Below are 22,535 nucleotides of genomic sequence, written 5' to 3' on the forward strand. Positions count from 1 at the left end.
TGTTGCTATATCTAAAGCAAATTAGATTTGGTGCTAGAGCAGCATCTCCACCCATTCATATGGCAAGGTAAGGTTTAGTAATCTACAGTTTTTTAACTCTAAGTCTAGTTCATTGCCTTATCACAAGTACATGTATGCACGGGTGCAATGAAAAACTTACAGCATTGTCATGGACACATAACATTCACAAGAAAAACATAAATTTTAAAATAGAATATACACTTTTTTTTACAAGAAAGAACACAATTAGAACATAACAAAATAAAGTCCATTTTACTGGAAAGTAGTTACATGCTTTAAATTATTTAAATTTTGTAAATTGTTTTCAGGGACATTTAAATATTTATGATTTAAAACAGTAATAGTCTTAGAGATTCCAATACTGTTCAGGGTATTAAGAGAGGGGACAAAGTACACAAGGTTCTGTTGTATGCAGATGACCTGTTAGTTTATATTTCAGATCCTAGGAAATCTATTCCTTCTATGTTATCTATATTTTCTGAATTTAGTAGTTTATCTGGATATAAATTAAATTTACATAAAAGTGAGTTATTTCCCATTAATAATTACTCGGATCAATATCATCCAGGACCTTTTAGTATTGCTAAAAATTACTTATCTTGGTATTAAAATTACTAAAAATTTTAAGGACCTGTATAAATATAATTTTCTCTCATTAATTGATTACACCCAACAAATGCTTTCTAAATGGTCACCTATGACATTATCATCAATAGGTCGAACTAATGCTATTAAAATGATAGTTCTACCGAAATTCTTACATATATTTCAGGCAGTTCCTTCCTTTGTTCCTAAAATGTTTTTTGACAGAATAGATCTCATTTTATATTTGGAATAATAAAAATCCTAGATTGAGTAAACCCTTATTGCAGAAATTAAAAAAGGATGGTGGTATGGCTTTGCCAAATTTTAGAATGTATTATTGGGCATGTAATATTCGATATATTACTTTTTTGTTTCATTATTCAGACATACATGAATGGCTTTCATGGTTGGATTTGGAGGAAAGCTCGGTGAAGGGGTTCTCTTTGGCCTCTTTACTGGGAGCTCCTCTTCCCTTTTTGTTTTCTAAGATTAGTAGACAAGCCTTTAATCCCATCATTAAACATACATTTAGAATTTGGTTTCAGTTTCATAGATTTTTTGAGTTAAATAATTTTGTTCTTTCTAGTAATATCCATTTCAATTATTTTTTTAAACCATCAATTTTGGATGAGGCATTTTTAATTTGGAAAACCAAGGGAACAACAACCTTTTTCGATTTGTTTTTAGGGGACTGTTTAATGTCTTTTTCTCAGTTAGTGGATAAATATGATTTATCTAATGTACACTTTTTTAGATATTTACAAATTAGGATTTTTTACGTGGTTTGCTGCCAAATTACCCTTCTGCTTATCCATCTAATATGACAGATGCGCTCTTTCAGCTTAAACCACTTCAAAAAGGGTTGATAGCTATAATTTATAAACGGTTATTGAATTTATGAATTATATCTAACGATAAAATTAAATGTGCTTGGGAATTGGAATTTCAAGAGTCATTTTTGAGATAATCAATGGAGTAAAATTTTTCATTTGGTTAATAACTCATCTATTTGTGCCCTCCATTCCTTGATACAGTTCAAGGTAGTGCATTGGGCCCATATGTCAAAGGATAAACTAGTACGTATTTTTTCCAGCATCAATCCTATTTGTGACAGATGTAATATTGAGGTGGCCACTTTAACTCATATGTTTTGGTCTTGCATAAAGCTAGATAATTTTTGGAGAGATGTTTTTAAAACGCTAGCAAAAGTCTTGGATCTGGACCTACAACCTAATTTACTTACGGCAATCTTTGGAACTATCCTATCAGAAGAAGGTAATATTCCTGTTTCCGCTCAACATATGATAGCCTTTTCAATTTTATTGGCTAGGAGAGCCATTTTATTGAGGTGGAAGGATTCTAATCCACCCGCTGTTTCTTATTGGCCCTCCTCCATTATGTCCTGTTTAAGTTCAAAGAAAATAAGAAGTGGACATTTGATATATCCTTTAAATTTGAGCAAATCTGGCGACTTTTTATTCAATATTTTCATTTGATTTGATTTATTACTCTTCCAATTTTTTTTTTGAAGTTTTAGATTTGATCAGAAAGTCTTTCCTCTTTTTTTGGTCGTATCCTCAGAATGGACTGCCCAGTCCCTTTTTTTCATACGGTGTAGTGGGTTTCTTTTTTCTTCTCATTTTAAAAATTTGAAGTTTTTTTTCTCCCTTTATGAATTGATAAGAGGAGAATTAGCTGTCTTCTTTTTTATTATATACTACATAGTAGCTTAATACTATGCATGATTTTGATAATGTCTATTTCACTTTCTGTTTGTATTGTTATTGATATATATGTTTGAGATAATTCTCATATATATGCTCTTTTTAAATCAATAAAAAGATTAATAAAGAAAAAATACAGTAATAATAATTGTAATAAATGAGCTTTAGAGTTTCTAAATGTTTTGTAAGTCAGAAGTGCTGGCAAAACAATGGAACATGGCTTAGCTTGCTATCAAAGTACTTTCATCATGTATATTCTGCACATATCTCCTTTAGAATTTGCACACAGTAGGCCTTGCCATGATTAGAGAGCCTTACACTGATAATTAAACTACTTTTGTGTTGACCTCAGGAAATTGTCACTATTTAAACATGGACCTCCTTGTGGGATAGTAGTACACATGGTTGATGAGCCATGAACTGTAAAATCCTATCACTGAATCCATTGCGGTAATGATTATGTTTTTTCTCTCATCAGATTGAGGCTGGACCCTGTATCTGTGCAGCAATGCCAAATAAAGTATATGTCCTCCGTTATAATGAGGGTCTTGACAGCTTTGCAATACGCAAGGTGAGTGTGCTCATGCAGTTTATAGAAAAGCTTGTTCAGAGTAGAATTGTAATACTCTAACTTATGGCAGTCTACCATTCTTCTGTAACACAATTACTGATTTAGGCTATTCTATCTGATATACAGTAGAATTGTCAAAAATAGCCCATATGCTACCCACTGACAAATTAGTTTTATTTTGATTTTATATAATCTGCACGTTGGGCTATTACTATCAATGTCTCCATAGGAGATTGAAACATCTGAGCCCTGCAGTTGTATACAGTTTACTGCATACAGTATCATCATTGGAACCAACAAGTTCTATGAGATGGAAATGAAGAACTACACACTGGAGGGTAAGAAGAATTACTGTGAAACTGTAGCATTGAAAGCTTCAAAGCAGTTTTGGTTGCTTCTTACTTGTATGATGCCAGACCTGGGAGTAATTGATACTGATGTGAATAATGAAGCATTATTCTTATCTTATTATTAAATTGCCATCCTTTGTACGTTGTTGATGGAAAAAGTAATGTTTAAGCTGTGCATTTGCCTGGCTTCTCAGCTGCAACTTCAAACTACCACAGCAGTTGAACAGGAGAAGTTCATTAATAACATGTGGCCAGTATCAAGTTTAGACAGTGACAACTGGTGGACTATTTTTCATTATGGAGCATATTAGTCAAAGCTTACATCCACTTTCCACAGGAAATAAAAAGATGCAAAGAAATGGAGCCCTGTCTATGTTTCTTCCCTTCATTTTCATAACTCAAGGGTACAAAGATCACTGGGAAGCTTCCATAGCTGAGAAAAAGAAATAATGTAGGATGACAAGAGTGGATTAAGACAGGTGGATAAAAGTTCCAGTTTGAAAGGCTTTGTATATTCATTCTTCTATGTGTTTGGATAAAGTAGACACTTGAAACATTGGGCAACATTTCAAAGTAAACTAGTTGTTGTTTAAATTAGCAACCAGCCAAATGTTGTCTTAATAACATTGATAGGCATATTGTAAATGTTGAACTTACTGTTGACCTCATTAATTTGGTAATATGTTCTTATTGAGAACCCTATATCTCATGTGACTATCTCTTGCACTACAGAATTTCTGGATAAGAATGATATGACCCTGGCCTCTGCCATATTTGCTGCTTCATCCTACAGTTTCCCAATTGCCATAGCCCAGGTGAACAGCAGTGGACAAAAGGATGAGTATTTGCTCTGTTTCCATGGTACGTAATGAGCCTGAAGCATGGCCATTGCCTACTTATAATGACGCCTGCCTTCTGTACTTTATGACCTGGTTAGGTATTAAGTCAGGTTTATATTGATACGCATGCAGTTGTTTTTACTTTAATGTGAATAACCCAACCATCTTACAAACAAATAGATAGTAAAGATTTTCTGGGGAATGTTAAAGCAAAACCAATGATATTGATCATTGGAGTTGGGGGGGGGGGGCGCGTGGAATGCTCCATTTGTGCCTTAGTAGTTTTGCACACCAGCCGTACATTCTGCACACCACTCACCACTGAATGTGTGACTTATTGAGTACACAGGGTAATACTGACATAACCTTCAAGATGTCTATTTATTGGGAAATACATCACAATAATTAGAGTTTGTTGGTTCCATAGAAAGATGTGAATGTAACTTTACATCCTGCTGCCTTATGTAGTCTGACACTTCTTATACTTTACATTCCGCTTCCTGCCATTATTAAAGTCATGAAACAATTTCACAGTTATGACTTGCTATTTTTTTAATCTACAATTAGAATTTGGAGTCATTGTTGATTCGTACGGAAGACGCAGTCGCACTGATGACCTGAAGTGGAAACGTTTGCCCTTGGCATTTGGTAAGTATGTCTTGCGGCATCTTTCTAGGTTTGTATATTCAAATTTGTTAGCACAGAGTTCTATAAATTGGTATCATTTAAAAATTTAGCTTAACTTTATGAGAAATGATTTAGACTTGGAAATTGGAAGCATGCTTCAAAAATTTTGAATTGGGAGATTTGTGGATTACAAGGAAGATTGTGATATAATTCAAGTTAATGAACTTGATGAATGGGTATATACTGAACCTGAGGCTAAACCACACTTGGATATTTCAGTTCCATGTGTTATGAAAAGGATTCAGAACCACTAGAATGAGTTCACAAGTGATTTGTAAGATAACCAAATACTGGAGCTAAAGGATCTCAGGAAAGACTGGACAAGATGAAACTGTAGTTTGTTTTAGAAAAGGATTTTTTAAATGGCATCAAGTCTTACTATACTGCATTCTCTAGTATTGCATTATTTATGGAATCAAATTTAGCCTGCAAGATTCCGACACAGGCAGGAAAGAGCGAACTGGACCGCAGCTTATAAAGGCAAGCTTGCAATTCCACAAAGAAGCTAGAAGCAGTAGGCTTGGCACACAGCAGCAGAGAAACAATGTGAGGAATGGGAAGAGAGATCATAGATGGAAGAAGAGGCACCATCGTCTGGATGTGGATGACAAAGGAGATGATGTTTAGTTTGTTTGAGGAATAGAGAAGGTGAAGCCCTGTTCTTCCTAGTCCGTAGATGATGCTAAAAGAATATTTACTTGCTGATCCTGGCAGACCTACCTTCCTTTAGCTGCCCTATTACGAGAATCCAGGTCCACACCAATCAGAGTGATAAAGACAATGGAGACCTCTACCCCATTAACATATTAGAATATTATCCCATCTCTCCAGATCAGATCACTTGGTTGTCTTCACATATGCTACAATGACCTTGGCATTTTTTAGATCAAACCCTCTCCACCTATTATTTTCTTCTATGTAAATAGGTACTGAGTTTATAAAATAACATAATTGTCATATAATGATATCTAACTCTTAGTTTTCAAAGATCAAAGTAAATTTATTATCAAAGTACATGTATGTCACCTGAGATTTGGTTTCTTGCAGATATACACAGTTAGTACTAAGAAACACAATAGAATCAATGAACTGAATTGAATTGCCTTTATTACTTACATCCTTCATATACATGAGGAGTAAAAATCTTTACTTAAGGTCTCCATCTAAATGTGCAATGTGCAGTTTATAGTAATTTATAATAAATAGTATGTACAACAGGATAGTCAATATAACATAGAAATACAATTGTACCAGCATGAATTAGTCAGTCTGATGGCCTGGTGGAAGAAGCTGTCCTGGAGTCTGTTGGTCCTGGCTTTTAAGTTGTGGTACTGTTTCCGGATGGTAGCAGCTGGAACAGTTTGTGGTTAGGGTGACTCGGATCCCCAGTGATCCCTCAGGCCCTTTTTACACACCTGTCTTTATAAACGTCCTGAATAGCAGGAAGTTCACATCTACAGATGCGCTGGGCTATCTGCACCACTCTCTGCAGAATGAAAAACTGCACACGGCAAAGACAAACAACCAATGTGTAAAAGACAACAAATTGTGCAAACAAAAAAAAGGAGAGAGAATTAAATAAATAAATAAAATTAAGAACCTGAGTAATGGAGCCATAGAAAAGTACAGCTCAGAAACAGGCCCTTTGGCTCATCTAGTCCTTGGAAGTGATTGTGGAATTAGTTCATTATCTATCAAGATTACTGATGACTTGCATGCACTTTTGTGTTAATGCCCCACAGTTTGCATTGACTGTCTTGTGGCTGTGAATTTAGATGTAGATTGATAGCTGAGAGAAATTAGTTATATAATACTTTCAATCCAAAATTTCGCACCACAGTACATATGATCACTGTACGGTAACATCACCATAATTCTGCATGTCTTTTGCAATTTCCAACTTGTAATTCCTGATGATTTATTTGTGATCATTTCAGCTTATAGAGAACCTTACCTATTTGTAACTCATTTCAACTCTCTGGAGGTTATTGAAATCCAAAGCCGTAACACAGCCAGGTGAGTCTTAGATCCAGTAGTTTCTCTCGTGCGGAGTGATAATGACAGATAAAGTTGATTGAAAAATTGGGAAGATTGTGAAGGAGAAATGTGAAACAGAGAGACTTAAGGAAGTAATTTGAATGGAGGAATTAGACTGTCAGGAATGAGTAGTGGGCCAGATTTGGGTGAACTCAGAGATCTCAGTGATGTGGGCTGTAGGAAACAGAAAAACAGAAGATCTGAGGCTATGTGAGAATATTAAAACAAAGATGAGTATTTTAAAATCATCGCTTAACTGAGAACCAGTGCAGTAAAGCAAACCTAAGCATAATGGATGAACAGGGCATGATGTCAGCTAAGACTAAGTAAATTGGTAAATTTGTTTATTATTTTATTATTATTGTGTCATGTACAGGGGTATAATGGAAAAATTTTGTTTTAGTGTACCATCCATACATTCCATTAACACACACAAAATGCTGGAGGAACTCAGCAGGTCAGGCAGCATCTACGGAAATGAATAAATAACATCATTTTGGTTTGATGGTTTTGTATATCATCGTTTTATTACACTGTATTGAGGTAGTACAAGGGAAAACAATAACAGAAAGCAGAATAAAATGTTACGTTACAGAGAAAGTGCAATGCAGGCAGAGAGTAAGATGCAAGGCTAAAACAAGTAGATTGTGAGGTCAGGAATCCACCTTATTGTACTGGGGAAGCATTCAATAGTCTTATAACAGTGGGGTAGAATTTGTCCTTGAGCCTAGAGGTACCTGCTTTCAGGCTTTTGTATCTTCTGTCTGAGGGGAGAAGAGAGAATGTCCTTGGAGGGTGTGGTCTTTATAAAGCTAGTGAAAAGTACAGACCGAGTACACGGAGGGTAGGCTGATTTTCATGATGTGTTGAGCTGTGTCCACAGCCCTGTAGTTTCTAGTGGCCTCAGCCAAGCAGTTGATATACAAAGAGGTGATGCGTCCAGATCAGATGTTTTCTGTGGCACATCAATAAAAATATATCAGAGTTAAAGCAGGCATGTCAAATTTCCTTCCTCCTGAGGAAATAGAGGAGAAAGGTTTTTGACAATCTCAAATTTACAGAGGGTGAGATGAAGGAGACCAGTCAAGAGCATATTGGAATATTCGAGCTTGAGATAATTAAGAAAGTTAATGTCTAGTTTTTTTGTACACTCTGAAGAATGGTTAAAACACATAGGTGAGTTGACTTAACAGCCATATTGGTGCAGTTTCAGTTGCAACCAAGGGCCTGGACTGTATATGTGCCAATCAGTCTTCTTATCCAGGATATCAACCACAGGCTCAGTTGGAGTGGAGGTCACAGTAGGTTAGGAGAGCAGCATATGGTGAGGGAGGAGGGGAGGAGCAACAACACAGTTGCTTTTTATTGGTTCGGGTTGTAAGGGTAACATCAGCATTTCTGTGAGGCAAAGGCAGACTGCATTGCTGTTGTGGAGAGGAATTAAGGATTACACCAGTGTTATTGTGAGTGTGAGGAGGGGAAAACCCTGGCATTGTATTTGATTGGGGAATAGTGGGGGATTACAGCAGCAGCAGTCCTATGCCAGGGAGCATGAAGGATCATGTCTGCATTGTTGTGAGGATGAGAGAAGTATTGCCTTGTTCTTGCTGTGGTGGGAAATGAGGGATTGAACTAATCTTGTGGTGGGATAGATTTAATGGCAATGGCATCAATTAAGTTGTCCTGCCATTGTTCAGAGTGTAGGAAAGGGTTGGATGACTATTGTTATGGAGTAAATTAGGGTTCAGACTGCATTGTTTTGAGGTTGGGGATGGGCGCTCACACTGCACATCTTGTGGCAAGGACTTGAGGGATTCTACAGCACTTCAGTGATGAGGATTGTGAAAATTCAGGGTGAGGGAGAAATGGTGCTGGCACTGTTGTGAGGGACTGAATGATGACCAACAGAGGCCCAGGAGTTGATTGGACATGGTTCATAGAGACAAATCAAATGAACATGGTTTACTCTTGGTGCACTCAGAAATGAACTACTAAACAATTCATTTGTAAAAACAAGAACAATTCTTTGTCACTGTCTTCACAATCTTGAAGAAATAAGAAAAGTAACATGGGGTTGGGGAACAAAGTCTTAAATACAAATCCCTACGCTGAGCTTTGCATGACTAGGTTGATTATTTATTGCAACACCAAACCAAGCTGTGACTGGAACTTTTAGTTATTTAACAGTGTATTTACATGAAACAAAGTTCAACAAATTGACATTACCCTAATTCTGTATTTGTAGTGTATTGAGTCATGCTCACTTGGACATCCCAAATCCCAGATATCTCGGTCCTGCTATGTCATCTGGAGCCATTTACTTAGCCTCATCCTATCAGAATAAACAGCGAATCATCTGCTGCAAAGGCAACTTGGTGAAGGAGGCAAGCAATGATGTACAAAGTGCAATCACCAGCCGCAGGTAGATAAACTGTATGACTATATGCTTAGAAATTGGAGTCTGTTCTCTTTTGAGTTGTGAAACCTATGTTGCATTTCATATTGATGCCCTTTTGAATCTCTTGCAATAAATGCAAAAAGACCATTAGTCACAGCAAAAGCCTTTTACACAACAGTTCAAGCACTCAGGCTGGATATGTGTTATTCCCACTGGGAGCTATGTGTAGAGCTCAGAACTGATAACATTGCTGCGCTGACCACTGGCGTGGAGATCAGACTTTAAAGAACTTAAAGTTATATATAGAAGCCACAGTCTAGCTAGCGATGAGGCTGGTTGATGGGAAGGGGAAAAATGTATGTAATGTGAAAGTAGTCATCTGCACCCAGGGTGTGTGTGTGTGTGTGTGTGTGTGTGTGTGTGTGTGTGTGTGTGTGTGTGTGACTCCATCCAATAAAGTCCAACATATTGATCAGCTCAACTAGTCACCGAGAAATCCAAGCTGATCAAATTAAAAGTATTTTTTAAAAAGTATTTTAGAAAAACAGTGGCTTTCAACATAAATTTACCTTTGGTTTCTTTCTCCATACTGATTTTCATCTGATATCTCTGTTCTTGGCCCATTACCCATTCTGGCATAGTTCCATGTATGCTTGGGAAACAACCACCACTTATTTCAGCCAGGTACATTAGAGCTTCAGCATTCGGTATTGATGTCATCTTTTGCCAGACCCAGTTGCATATCCCTGACTATGTTTTCTTTCTACTTGTCTCATTTTTGCCTTTCACAATAATCTTTTTTATTATTTATTATCTTGGTTCTTGCACCCATCACAGAGCAACACTTTTGTTATTTCCTCACTAACAACTTAATTGATCCATGTATTGTAAAATGTAACATGTCTCATGTGTAAGAAACATTTTAAAGTGCATGTGTTGACCACTCATAAGAACATAAGAAATAGGAGCAGGAGTAGGCCATTTGGCCCATCGAGCCTACTCTGCCATTCAATAAGATCATGGCTGATCTGGCCATGGACTCATCTCCACCTACCTGCCTTTCCCCCATAACCCTTAATTCCCCTACTATGCAAAAATATATCCAACTTTGTCTTAAATATATTTATTGAGGTAGCCTGATACAGTTTTATAGTACTGCAGTATTGGTAGTGTACTAAGCAACACACACATAATGCTAGAGGAACTCAGCAGGCCAGGCAGCATCTATGCATTTTGTGTGTTACTTGGATCTCCAAAGATACTGATTGCTGTGTAACAAAATAAAAGTAAAATTAATCTCTAAAGACAAACTCCTACAATCTTTCTTCATAATGTATTAACAGAATATTTGAAAACTCATATTTTGCTCTTCACTATTCCCAAAGCATAAATGCCTTGTTATAATATCCAGTACACAATTAATATAATTTAGCCAAGGTGCATCACTTTTTAAAATTGAATACTTTCTTACCCAGTTTATTTGCCAAATTCTCTTTATGGTGAGAAATCTGTTATGACTCTCGACATCACTTCCCAAGGAATTTAACAAGTTGTTATAAAAAGTGCATTCCTGACATTGCATACAAATAATTTATAATATGTCTTCCAATGAACTAATGTACAAGAACCTAAAACATGCAATCTAACTTCAGTTTCATGCCCTGTCCTAATGCCAAATCATAAGAAAAAATTATGAAGTTTAGAGTTGGTTTGTTTTTATTGGTCATTTGCTGTGTATGGATAGCAAATACTCAGGCAACAACATGTCCAATACTCTATTCAGCATTTACCCAGTCTGATACTAATACCTTTGATACTCCTCAGAGAACCCATGACTGCCTTCCAACTTCGCTCCTACCTCTAACCCAAACTACTCTGCTGCAGTTGAATTCCAGTCTGCCCTGCCCTCAGTACTCCACACTAAACCTACTTTCCCACCCTAATGTGACTGATTCAAACTGGTACTGCCAGTTTCAGCACAACATTTCACAAAGGAACTATTAAAACTGTTCCATGACATTGCACTTGATAATTTAGATCTATTTCATGAATACCCCTTTAATATTTCATTCAGCACCTTCCACAGTCTGACCAGATGAGCTCAGTGCCTTTTATTCTCACTTTGAGAGGGAGAATAAAACTACAGCTATAGGACCCCTGCAGCATCTGATGACTCTGTGATCTCTGTCTCGGAGGTTGACGTCAGGCTGTCATTCAAGAGGGTGAACCCTTGCAAGCCAGCAGGGCTCGATGGAGTACCTGGTAAGGCTCTGAAAAACAGTGCCAACCAACTGGTGGGAATATTCAAAGGCATTTTCAATCTGCCACTGCTACAGTTTAAAGTTGCCACCTGCTTCAAAAGGGCAATAATTATACCAGTGTCCAAGAAGAGCAGTGTGAGCTGCCTCAACAACTGGTCCAGTAGCACTCACATGTATGGTACGAGGCTGTTCATGGCTAGAATCAACACCTGTCTCAGGAAAGACGTGACCCACTGCAGATTGCCCATGGCCACAATAGGTCTACAGCAGACATGATCTCAATGACTCTTCACGCAGCCTTGGATCACCTGCACAGTGCAAAAACCTAGGTCAGGATGCTGTTTATTGACTCTAGCTCAACATTTAACACCATCATTCCTACAGTATTGATCGAAAGGCTACAGAACCTGGGCCTCTGTACATTCCTCTGCAACTGGATCCTGGACTTCCTAACTGGAAGACCAGAATCTGTGTGGATTGGAAATAACCTCTCTGCCTCGCTGACAATTAACACTGGGGCTCCACAGGGATGTGTGCTTAGCCCACTGCTCTACTCTCTCTACATCCATGACTGTGTGGCTAGGTGCACTTCAAATGCCATCTATAAATTTGCTGATGATAAAATCATTGTTGGCAGAATTTCAGATGGTGACAAAAGGGCATACAATAGCGGTATATAGCAGTTAATTGTGTGGTGTCACAGCAACAACCTGACACTCAATATCAGCAAAACCAAAGAGCTGATTGTGGACTTCAGGAAGAGTAAGACGGGGGAACACAAACCAATCCTCATAGAGGGATCAGAAGTGGAGAAAGTGAGCAATTTTAAGTTCCTGGTGTCAATATCTCTGAGGACCTAACATGGATGCAAAATATTGATGCAGCTATAAAGAAGGCAAGGCAATGGCTATATTTCATTAGAAGTTTGAGGAGATTTGGTTTGTCAACTAAAATACTTGAAAACTTCTAGAAATGAATTGTGGAGAGCATTCTGTCTGGCTGCATCACTGTCTCACTGTCTGGTATGGTGAGTGGAGGGGGGCTACTGCACAAGATCAAAATAAGTTGCAGAAACTTGTAAAATTAGTCAGCTCCATCATGGATACCAGCCACCATAGTATATAAGACATCTTCGAGGAGTAGGGCCTTAGGAAGTTGCCGTCCATCATTAAGGATCTCCAGCACCCAGTACATGCCCCTTTCACACTGTTACCATCAGGAAAGAGGTACAGAAGCCCGAAGACACACACTCAGTGATTCAGGAACAGCTTCTTCCCCTCTGCCATCCGATTCCTAAATAGACGTTGAACCCATGAACACTACCTCACTACTTTGTTTGTTATTTTGCACTACGTGTTTTAACTTAATGTAACAGATGTATACATACTTAATGTAACTCAGTTTTATTTATTAATCATGTGTTTTATTGTATTACTGCCATAAAGTTAACAAATTTCGCGACATGTGCTGATGATATTAAATCTGATTCTGATTTTGATCTATAGCTTTCAGCAGAACACTATCAGATTTTGAGCACAATGTTTCTTTACTGTTTTCTAAAGATATTAACACAGGTCAATGTAACAATGTTTATGCTTGTTACATACACCTGTTAGGGTGCATTCTCCAGTTACCTTATAAGGTAACCGTAGCCTTCAGCCAGGAGCAGATGTCAACAGTTGGTTCCTAACCTTCACCGAGTGTTTCGACCCTTAACCACGACACTCTCCAGTTGGTGGGCCGGTAGTGGTGGCCAAATCACTGCCCGTCTGCTCCTGGCTTCCAGCTCCCCTCCTTTCGCCTACTCCAAATCCAACAAGAAGCTCGTTCTGCCTCTTCCCCATCCTACGAGCTGTTTGTTTTTTGCTCCTTTCGTCCAGGCCCAGATCTGACAACAACCACCATGCTGATTTGGCTGGGAAACCTCTGCAGCCGATCTCCACAGGGAACAACCATGCCTGCCATCCCTTGTCTTTACACTCCTGCACTAAGGGCTGGTACTTCAAGGCCTTTTTCTCGTGGGCCTCTTCCCATCCCTCCTCCCACAGCACAGTCAACTCAACCTGAATTATTTTCTTGTCTTCCATTGACCACAGTACAATGTCCGGGTGTACGGTTGTGTGCACCACATCCGGGAACTGCAACCTCCTTCCCACATCGACCCTCATCTCCCAGGACCTGGCCGTTAGCAGCAGATTGGTCTTTGGTTGTTTGGTTACAAAAGGCCTGGCTCCCTCTTTGATGAAGGTGATGGCCTTCCTCAAATCTGCGCCAGCCGTCCTCTTCTTGCATCTCTCCCGCTCTAGTGTGTCAGCAAGAGCCAGAAGCACCTTATCATGGCGCCACCTATACCGTCCTTGAGTTAGAGCTGTTTTACACCCGGACAGTATATGAGCCAGTGTCCCCTTTTGACCACAGAGCTTACAGTACGGGTCCTCTCTCATCCCCCATGTGTTCAGGTGTAATGGTGAAGGAAGGGTGTCATACACAGATCGCATGAGGAAGGAAATACGGAAGGGCTCCAGTCTCCATAACTCTGCCCATGAGATCTTGCGCTTAGGCAGATCCCATTTTGTCCAGGCACCCTGGGACCCTTGTTCCACTGCCTTTGAAATCCGCTTCTCTTCCTCATGGATCCATACTTCTGCCTGTATCATGTCTTGCCTGTTCCTTATGTTTGCGTTTCCCCACTTCTGGAAGTGAACTGAGCTGAGGCCTTGCCGCCTGACGCAGGGGTTGCTGATGATATCTCGCAGCTTCAGAGAACACACTGCCTCCTCCACAGCTGCGTTGGCTGCCCACTTGCGCCCAGATCTGGTTGTAATGCCTGCTTGCTTTACCAAGACATCACCACTCTCTAGTTAATGAAATTCCTCCTCATCTCTGTTCTAAAGGGACATCCTATTCTGAGGCTGTGCCCTCTGGTTCTAACATCCTCTCCACATCAATTCAATATAGGCCTATCAATATTTGGTAGGTCTCAATGAGATTCCACACTCCCCCCCCCCCCCACCCCGCCAACCATTCTTATAAACTTCTGTAATTTACAAACCCAGAGTCATCAAACACTTCTTATTTGTTAACTCTTTCCTTTCCTGGATCATTGTCGTAAACCTGCTCTGGACCCTCTTTAATGATAGCACATGCTTTGCCCATTGTGCCCAGTTGTGTTCCTGTCGGGTAAATGAAAAGCTGGATGCCGGGAGTAGTTGACCTTCCCATACTTTGTTTTAGAGCCTGTATATTAAAGAATGGGGATGGCACTTTGAAAGCAGAGAAAATGCTTCCATAGAACCATAGAAACTACAGCACAGAAACAGGCCCTTTGGCCCTTCTTGGCTGTGCCGAACCATTTTCTGCCTAGTCCCACTGACCTGCACACGGACCATATCCCTCCATACACCTCCCATCCATGTATCTGTCCAATTTATTCTTAAATGTTAAAAAAGAACCCGCATTTACCACCTCGTCTGGCAGCTCATTCCACACTCCCACCACTCTCTGTGTGAAGAAGCCCCCCCTAATGTTCCCTTTAAACTTTTCCCCCCTCACCCTTAACCCATGTCCTCTGGTTTTTTTCTCCCCTTGCCTCAGTGGAAAAAGCCTGTTTGCATTCACTCTATCTATACCCCTCATAATTTTATATACCTGTATCAAATCTCCCCTCATTCTTCTACGCTCCAGGGAATAAAGTCCTAACCTATTCAACCTTTCTCTGCAACTGAGTTTCTCAAGTCCCGGCAACATCCTTGTAAACCTTCTCTGCACTCTTTCAACCTTATTTATATCCTTCCTGTAATTTGGTGACCAAAACTGAACTGAACTGAATACTCCAGATTCGGCCTCACCAATGCCTTATACAACCTCATCATAACATTCCAGCTCTTATACTCAATACTTCGATTAATAAAGGCCAATGTACCAAAAGCTCTCTTTACAACCCTATCTACCTGTGACGACACTTTTAGGGAATTTTGTATCTGTATTCCCAGATCCCTCTGTTCCACTGCACCCCTCAGTGCCTTACCATTAATACTGTATGTTCTACGTTGGTTTGTCCTTCCAACGTGCAATACCTCACACTTGTCAGTATTAAACTCCATCTGCCATTTTTCAGCCCATTTTTCCAGCTGGTCCAAGTCCCTCTGCAGGCTCTGAAAAATCTTCCTCACTGTCTACTACACCTCCAATCTTTGTATCATCAGCAAACTTGCTGATCCAATTTACCACATTATCATCCAGATCATTGATATAGCTGACAAATAACAATGGACCCAGCACTGATCCCTGTGGCACACCACTAGTCACAGGCCTCCACTCAGAGAAGCAATTCTCTACCACCACTCTCTGGCTTCTTCCATCGAGCCAATGTCTAATCCAATTTACCACCTCTCCCTGTATACCTAGCGACTGAATTTTCCTAACTAACCTCCCATGCGGGACCTTGTCAAAGGCCTTACTGAAGTCCATGTAGACAATATCCACTGCCTTCCCTTCATCCACTTTCCTGGTAACCTCCTCGAAAAACTCCAACAGATTGGTCAAACATGACCTACCACGCACAAAGCCATGTTGACTCTCCCTAATAAGCCCCTGTCTATCCAAATGCTTGTAGATTCTGTCTCTTAGTACTCCCTCCAATAACTTACCTACTACTGACGTTAAACTCACCGGCCTATAATTTCCCGGATTACTTTTCGATCCTTTTTTAAACAATGGAACAACATGAGCCACTCTCCAATCCTCCAGCACTTCACCCGTAGACAGCGACATTTTAAATATTTCTGCCAGGGCCCCCGCAATTTCAACACTAGTCTCCTTCAAGGTCCGAGGGAACACTCTGTCAGGTCCCGGGGATTTATCCACTTTAATTTTCCTCAAGACAGCAAGCACCTCCTCCTTTTCAATCTGTACAGTTTCCATGTTCTCACTACTTGATTCCCTCAATTCCATAGATTTCATGCCAGCTTCCTTAGTAAATATAGACGCAAAAAACCTATTTAAGATCTCCCCCATTTCCTTTGGTTCCGCACAAAACCGACCACTCTGATCTTCAAGAGGACCAATTTTATCCCTTACAATCCTTTTGCTCTTAATATACTTGTAAAAGCTCTTTGGATTATCCTTCACTTTGACTGCCAAGGCAACCTCATGTCTTCTTTTAGCCCTCCTGATTTCTTTCTTAAGTATTTTCTTGCACTTCTTATACTCCTCAAGCACCTGCTTTACCCCCTGTTTCCTATACATTTCATACAACTCCCTCTTCTTCTTTATCAGAGTTGCAATATCCCTTGAGAACCAAGGTTCCTTATTCCTATTCAATTTGCCTTTAATCCTGACAGGAACATACAAACTCTGCACTCTCAAAATTTCCCCTTTGAAGGCTCCCCACCTACCAATCACATCTTTGCCAGAGAACAACCTGTCCCAATCCACGCTTTTTAGATCCTTTCTCATTTCTTCAAATTTGGCCTTCTTCCAGTTCAGAACCTCAACCCTAGGACCAGAAATAATAAAATATGATTTATGATTCCTGGGATTATTAGCTTTATTGTTTTTTTCTCCTGCACACATTCTGACCATGAGAGGGTGATCAGTTTCTGAGGCAGACCTGACTTTGATAGGTGAAGTAACTCGGTACAGGTTCTCTGTCTCTGTCGATTAAGGCGGTAACTGTGGTATGTGCAGCACGTACTGTGTTTCTCTTTTAGGTCTCCTTCTCACAACATGGATCCGGTTCAGCAGGCAGCAAATGCAACGTGAGTGCGCAGGCAGTGATCGTTTCTTTGTGTAAAATCGTGTACTTGGCATGTGTGTGCCTGCACCATTTATCATCATATTGTGTATGTTAGTGTCTTTGGAACTGCTTGTGGTACTCAGTGTTTTCTTCATTGTACTCCAGCTGGCTTAATTGTCTGCAGAACAATTTGCTGTGAAGAATGCTTTTTTTTCTAAGTAAACCTTTTCTCTCCCCACTTTATTTATACTAGAGGACACAAGAGCTGTATTTGCATGACAAGGTGAGATCTCATGTCCAGCAACTGAATCAAAGGCTGTGGATTTTGGCCTTACTGTAGGGGATGACAGTGTAATTTCCACAGTTGAGGAAGTGCTATGCTTTGGTGGTGGTGTCTGTCTGAGGCAGTGTTCTGTGTTCTCAGTTGAATGGAAATGATTTTGTAATGAACCTTCCCCTCAAAATGTTACTTGTTTATAGTCTTTTGATGAACAGATTTGCCATACGTACTTATTTAAAATCAATAGTGACTACACTTTCCAGTAATTAGTTCACTGAGAATTTCTTTGTGACAGCCTGAGAATGTATAAGATATATGACCTGTACATATTGTATAATACAGATAATATCATCAGTGCAGGCAGGGCAGTCTGTGCAAGCTAAAGGTGTTGCTCAGTTTTTTATGCCACTGGGTTCTTCCTTTAAAGAATAGTGGAAGAGTTTGCAGACTGAATAATAAGCTGATAACCACAACATAAATTCTCCTAACATTGCTTATCTCATTCACGAATGGGTGAATGGGTTTTAGGTATTCCCACGATCCATTTGATATGGACGAGAGTCACCACACCCATCAGGTGCAAGTTACCCTACAGAACGTCAATACTGAATTAAAAATGCCTTGAATGAGGCTTAAACTTTGCAACATCTGACAGTGAGGCAAAAATGTTGCTGCCACAAGCCAGATGCTTGCTTATTTTTGAATGTTAAATGTGGTTATTGTATCCACAGTGAAGACTAGTTCATTTTAATATAAAGTCATTCTTATTCTGCGAGGAAAGCTTTAAGATGGAACCTTTCTGGAGCATAACAAGAGCTCCTCCAGAGAATAACCACTCTGCCATCAGATTTCTGAATGGTCTGGGAACCATTTTTCCTCTCTTGCACTATTTATTCATGTGATTTAGAATGATTTTTAATGTCTTCAATTGTACTGCTGCTACAAAACAACAAATTTCATGACATATATCAGTGGTAATAAATCTGATTCTGATTATGAGTCTATGCTCGAACTTCGTAAGCAATTTGGGAAAGATACAAATCAATCAAAACCTAATGTCTTGAAATGTAATTAAGCCAATTACTTCAGGTACTTTAGGGGAAATAATTTAAAGGATTTGACAATCAATAAATAATGGGTAACATTAAAGAAATCTTTCAAAATTACCAGTGCACATTTTGTTGAGGAATAGGAAACTAAGAGGTTCAAGCTAAAGTTTAGAATGTGAGAAGAGCAGTAAGCCTGAGAACTGGGAGAGTTTGGAGAAGCAAGGGTGACTAAGAGATGATAGACAATGAAACAATGAAGTTAGGAAGAAATATTTTTTAAAAAGTAAAAAAAAAATTACAACTAGGTTGAAATGAAGGAAACATAAATTTAGATCAGATGAGGCCTAGGCCATTTTTGTTTTATCCTTATTGGCCTTGCCTCGGGATTTAAAAAGCACACTTATTATCAAAGACTGTATAAATTATACACCCTGAAATTTGTCTGCTTATAGGCAGTCACAAAGCAAAGAAACTAAAATGCCTCAATTAAAAAAGACCAAAACACACTTCATAGAGAGAGAGGGAGGGAGAAAAAAAAAACACATCGCACCAACAATAGAAGCAAGCCAACAGCATCCCGAACCAGGTTGAGTATGAGATCTGCTCCCGGAGCAACGGGAGTAGGTTCAAGCCAAGCCTTGGTCCCCTGTTTTCACACCAATGGAGCAGAAACGCCCAGCAGTCAAATCAGTTCACTGCTGCGGAGAAAGGAATGAACATTCGTGGGAGAGCGAGCGAAATCAACCCAACCCTCACCTTGGTACCTGGCACTCAGGCTACAAGTCTATCTGTGCCGGTGTTTAAATTGTCCAAGCACTGAGTAATGTCATGTTCCAGGATGTGGATCTATACCACCCCATCCAAAGCTGTTCTCAATCTCGCTGCGGTGCTTGGAGTAATTCAACCTCGCATCTGGGTTAGGTGGACAGGTATCGAAACTCTTCCGCATTGATTCCTCTCCAAATCGATCACTCCATCTCGATAGCGATATGATCTTCATCTGCGAACCCAGCAGCTTGAACACATTGTGCTTCGCAATGCCCCAGCACAGCTCATCCCGGAAACAGCCTCGCCTCCGCCTGCCCCCTCACTGTCTGCGGCGATAATTCACCACAATTTGCTTTATGGAAGATGTTGTAAATCACGTTTTTAGTCTATTCACTTGCCTTATCATTTACCAGTAAGCTGTCGCACATCTTTGGTATGTAGCACCATCTTAAACCGGGACTTGACTAATTAATCAGATACTGGGAGTACGCAATAAGGTGACTATAATTAAAGGTTTAGGGACTTGATATTAGTTGGTATGTCAGAAAAGATACATAGTTTAGAATCTCTGACTGTCCAGTTGCTGGTATTGTAGAGAGCTACACTGTGTATCCAGCCTGTGCAGGGATTGGGTAGAGGGAGCTCATTCCTGTTAAAAGTCCATTCTGTACAGAACCAACGTGATACTCCACTGCATCCTGAAATTGAGGATCATATCTTTTCATTTCCATAGGAGAATCAATATAGTTCCAGAAAACTAAAAAACAGTTACAAGCTCAAGTACATTTATTATCAAAGAATATATAAATTATACAACCTCGAGATTTGATTACTCAGAGGTAGTCACAAAGCAAGAAACCTGAAAGAACCCAATTAAAGAAAAAAAAATAAAATAAAAGACCAACACTTGATGCACAAGATAAAAAATATATAAATCATGCAACCAATTGAAGTGATCAACAGCATTCTGAACCAGAATTGAATCCTCAGATCGGAACCCTGGAGTAGGCCCAAAGCAACTGGTAACCAACAGTCAACTGGGGACAGCACCCATATCTGTTGCTCCAGCCTCTTCATCGTGGCTGCTACGTAAGATTAAGATGCGGAGCAATTAAATAGATTCTGCTTTTTAAAGGGTGCAAGTTATTATTATTAAGAAATAATTAAATCATAACTGAACACTTTTTATGTGCCTCACTGGGTATGATACTATACACGTAGCAGACATGGAGGGAATCAATGGTCCAAAGGTAGTCAGGAAGATAATGTTGCTAATAGCGCCAAAGGGAGCAAACTGATTCCAGGATCCTAAAAGCTATGTGTCTAACCCCTCATTCCACATCAGATGAATTGTCAACTGGCCATTTCCCTCTGCAGTTACTGTGTGACCCAGTGAGTTCCTCCAACAGTTTGTTAGTGCAGAGAAATGTTGGAGAGATAGACCTAGGTATCTGCAGTGTATGCATTGAGCCTGATGTTGTACAATATGTCCCATTGACATCATTGAGCCAGACAGAGAATACAGTGAAAGTTTTATTGAGATTGGTGTAGGATTTAGTCTCTTCTCCCTCCAGCTGCTGTCAATGGCTAGAAAAGCTGAAGCTAATGAGACTCTGTCTTACTCTGTTAGAACTAGCAAATTTAAATGCCTGAGTGATGCTCTTTTTCTTTCCATGTCGCCAGCAGCAGTCCGAACAAGCGAGGACTTCCCTCATACAATGAGCACATGTCAAAGAAGTTGGCACCTTGCCCGAGAGAAAATTCACCTCAGGATTTGAACAGGTCAGTCAGGTACAGAGAAGGGAGGCAAGAGACGAGAAGGGACAAATCACCGCGGCGAGCCTTGGAGAGGGAGAAATCACCAGGCAGACCTTTGGACACCACCAGAGAGAGGTCACCAGGAAGGATATTGGATGAAAGCAGAGGAGGTGGTATGCGTTTACCTGCAGGATCTGCAAGAGCTCCGGTTACAAAGGTATCCTCCATATCACATCATTGGTTAAAATTTAGAATTAAGTAATCATATGCATACACTAACACTTTCCAACCTTGCTTATCTAAATTGCAAATGGAATTAATGTTTGTATTCAACAGCCCTGGGACCAATCTGCTGTATGAGTACACTGCTGTCTTACAGATGAAGAGGCATGTATTGATCAACAGAGGGAGGATGGCTCTCGGACTAAGGAATTGCACGGAACAAAATAAAGTCGCGCACATTTATCTGCTTCAGTCACTAAGGGAATGGGAGGGTGGGGCATTAACTTTAATCTACATGCTGCTCGCAATCTAAATTAAGATTGGCTCTTGGTAATGTGGGTGACTGATTCATCTGTGGGGAAAAGGATTTGCAGAGTTAAATGTACAAAACTGTAGAAGATTCACTGCCATTTGAAAGATTGTTCCTCTTGATAGCAAATCCTTTTAAATTTTCTCCAGTCAAGTTTGTATAGTCAAATGGTTTGCAAGTTTGAACCAGAGATGAAATTGGTTATTAACCGTACACAGTTCATTACTTGAATTTTATACAAAGGTTATGAAGAGAAACTGAACATGGAATTGCAGCAGGATTTAATATATATTTTGTGATAATCCATAGCCCTTGGCTATTTAATCTTTACTCTCTGCTGACTTGCACTGCTGCTTTGTCCTGGATGTATTGTACATTCAAACAAAATTGACTGCAGATTTTTGTATTTTGTTTCTCTGATCTGTGTCAAAAATTCCCAGTTCTGAAGTGTTCCTATTTTTGTGAGATTACTGTATTTTTCTCTTTGTACCGCTTTCTGTCGACATGCGACTCGTAAGAATAAAATGTGAGTCGCATTTCTGGTGACTCATTTTCCATGAAAATGCTTAAATAAATTTAACATAATTTGCATATCTTCACATTGAAACTGTTTTTATTTTATTCTCAGACATAAAAATGGCATAAGTGATAAAACTAGCACAAAATGTTTTAAAACTTGAGGGAGATTCTAGTTGAAGCAGCTGTTTCACAACTGTTCAAATTATCGAAAAATTTTTGGCTCAAAACTCTGGCCACACAGATTCAACTCAAACTAATCTGTCAGTAATCACAGGCCCTGTGCTAAAAGACTCACAAGAAAAGGATGGCCTGGAATCTTTCATCATTAGCATAACTCAGACCTGCATTCGTATGACAAGTTCACATTTTGCAAAATTACAATACAGAAAGCTACTGGTAGGTAACTTTAAGTAAGCAGA

General features: G+C 39.5%; 1 protein-coding gene across 7 annotated transcripts in view; it reads left to right on the forward strand.

The window, feature by feature from the left end:
* Positions 1 to 22,187, forward strand: part of cita (citron rho-interacting serine/threonine kinase a) — a 228,091-nt gene extending 205,904 nt beyond the window's left edge. For 3 of the 7 annotated variants that reach the window (XM_063034067.1, XM_063034069.1, XM_063034070.1), the window contains 8 exons: positions 2,809 to 2,901; positions 3,131 to 3,239; positions 3,984 to 4,112; positions 4,658 to 4,738; positions 6,715 to 6,793; positions 9,060 to 9,236; positions 20,994 to 21,282; positions 21,402 to 22,187. In XM_063034067.1, the coding sequence (XP_062890137.1) occupies positions 2,809 to 2,901; positions 3,131 to 3,239; positions 3,984 to 4,112; positions 4,658 to 4,738; positions 6,715 to 6,793; positions 9,060 to 9,236; positions 20,994 to 21,282; positions 21,402 to 21,425 (981 nt within the window). In that variant the 3' untranslated portion in view covers positions 21,426 to 22,187. Of the gene's footprint in view, positions 1 to 2,808; positions 2,902 to 3,130; positions 3,240 to 3,983; positions 4,113 to 4,657; positions 4,739 to 6,714; positions 6,794 to 9,059; positions 9,237 to 17,184; positions 17,233 to 20,990; positions 21,283 to 21,401 lie in introns of all 7 variants that reach the window. The other 4 variants (XM_063034065.1, XM_063034068.1, XM_063034066.1 and 1 more) reach the window with 2 other exon arrangements.
* The last annotated feature ends 348 nt before the right edge of the window (positions 22,188 to 22,535 follow it).

The sequence above is a fragment of the Mobula hypostoma genome, chromosome 27 (assembly GCF_963921235.1).
Source record: "Mobula hypostoma chromosome 27, sMobHyp1.1, whole genome shotgun sequence".
NCBI classification, from domain to species: domain Eukaryota; kingdom Metazoa; phylum Chordata; class Chondrichthyes; order Myliobatiformes; family Myliobatidae; genus Mobula; species Mobula hypostoma.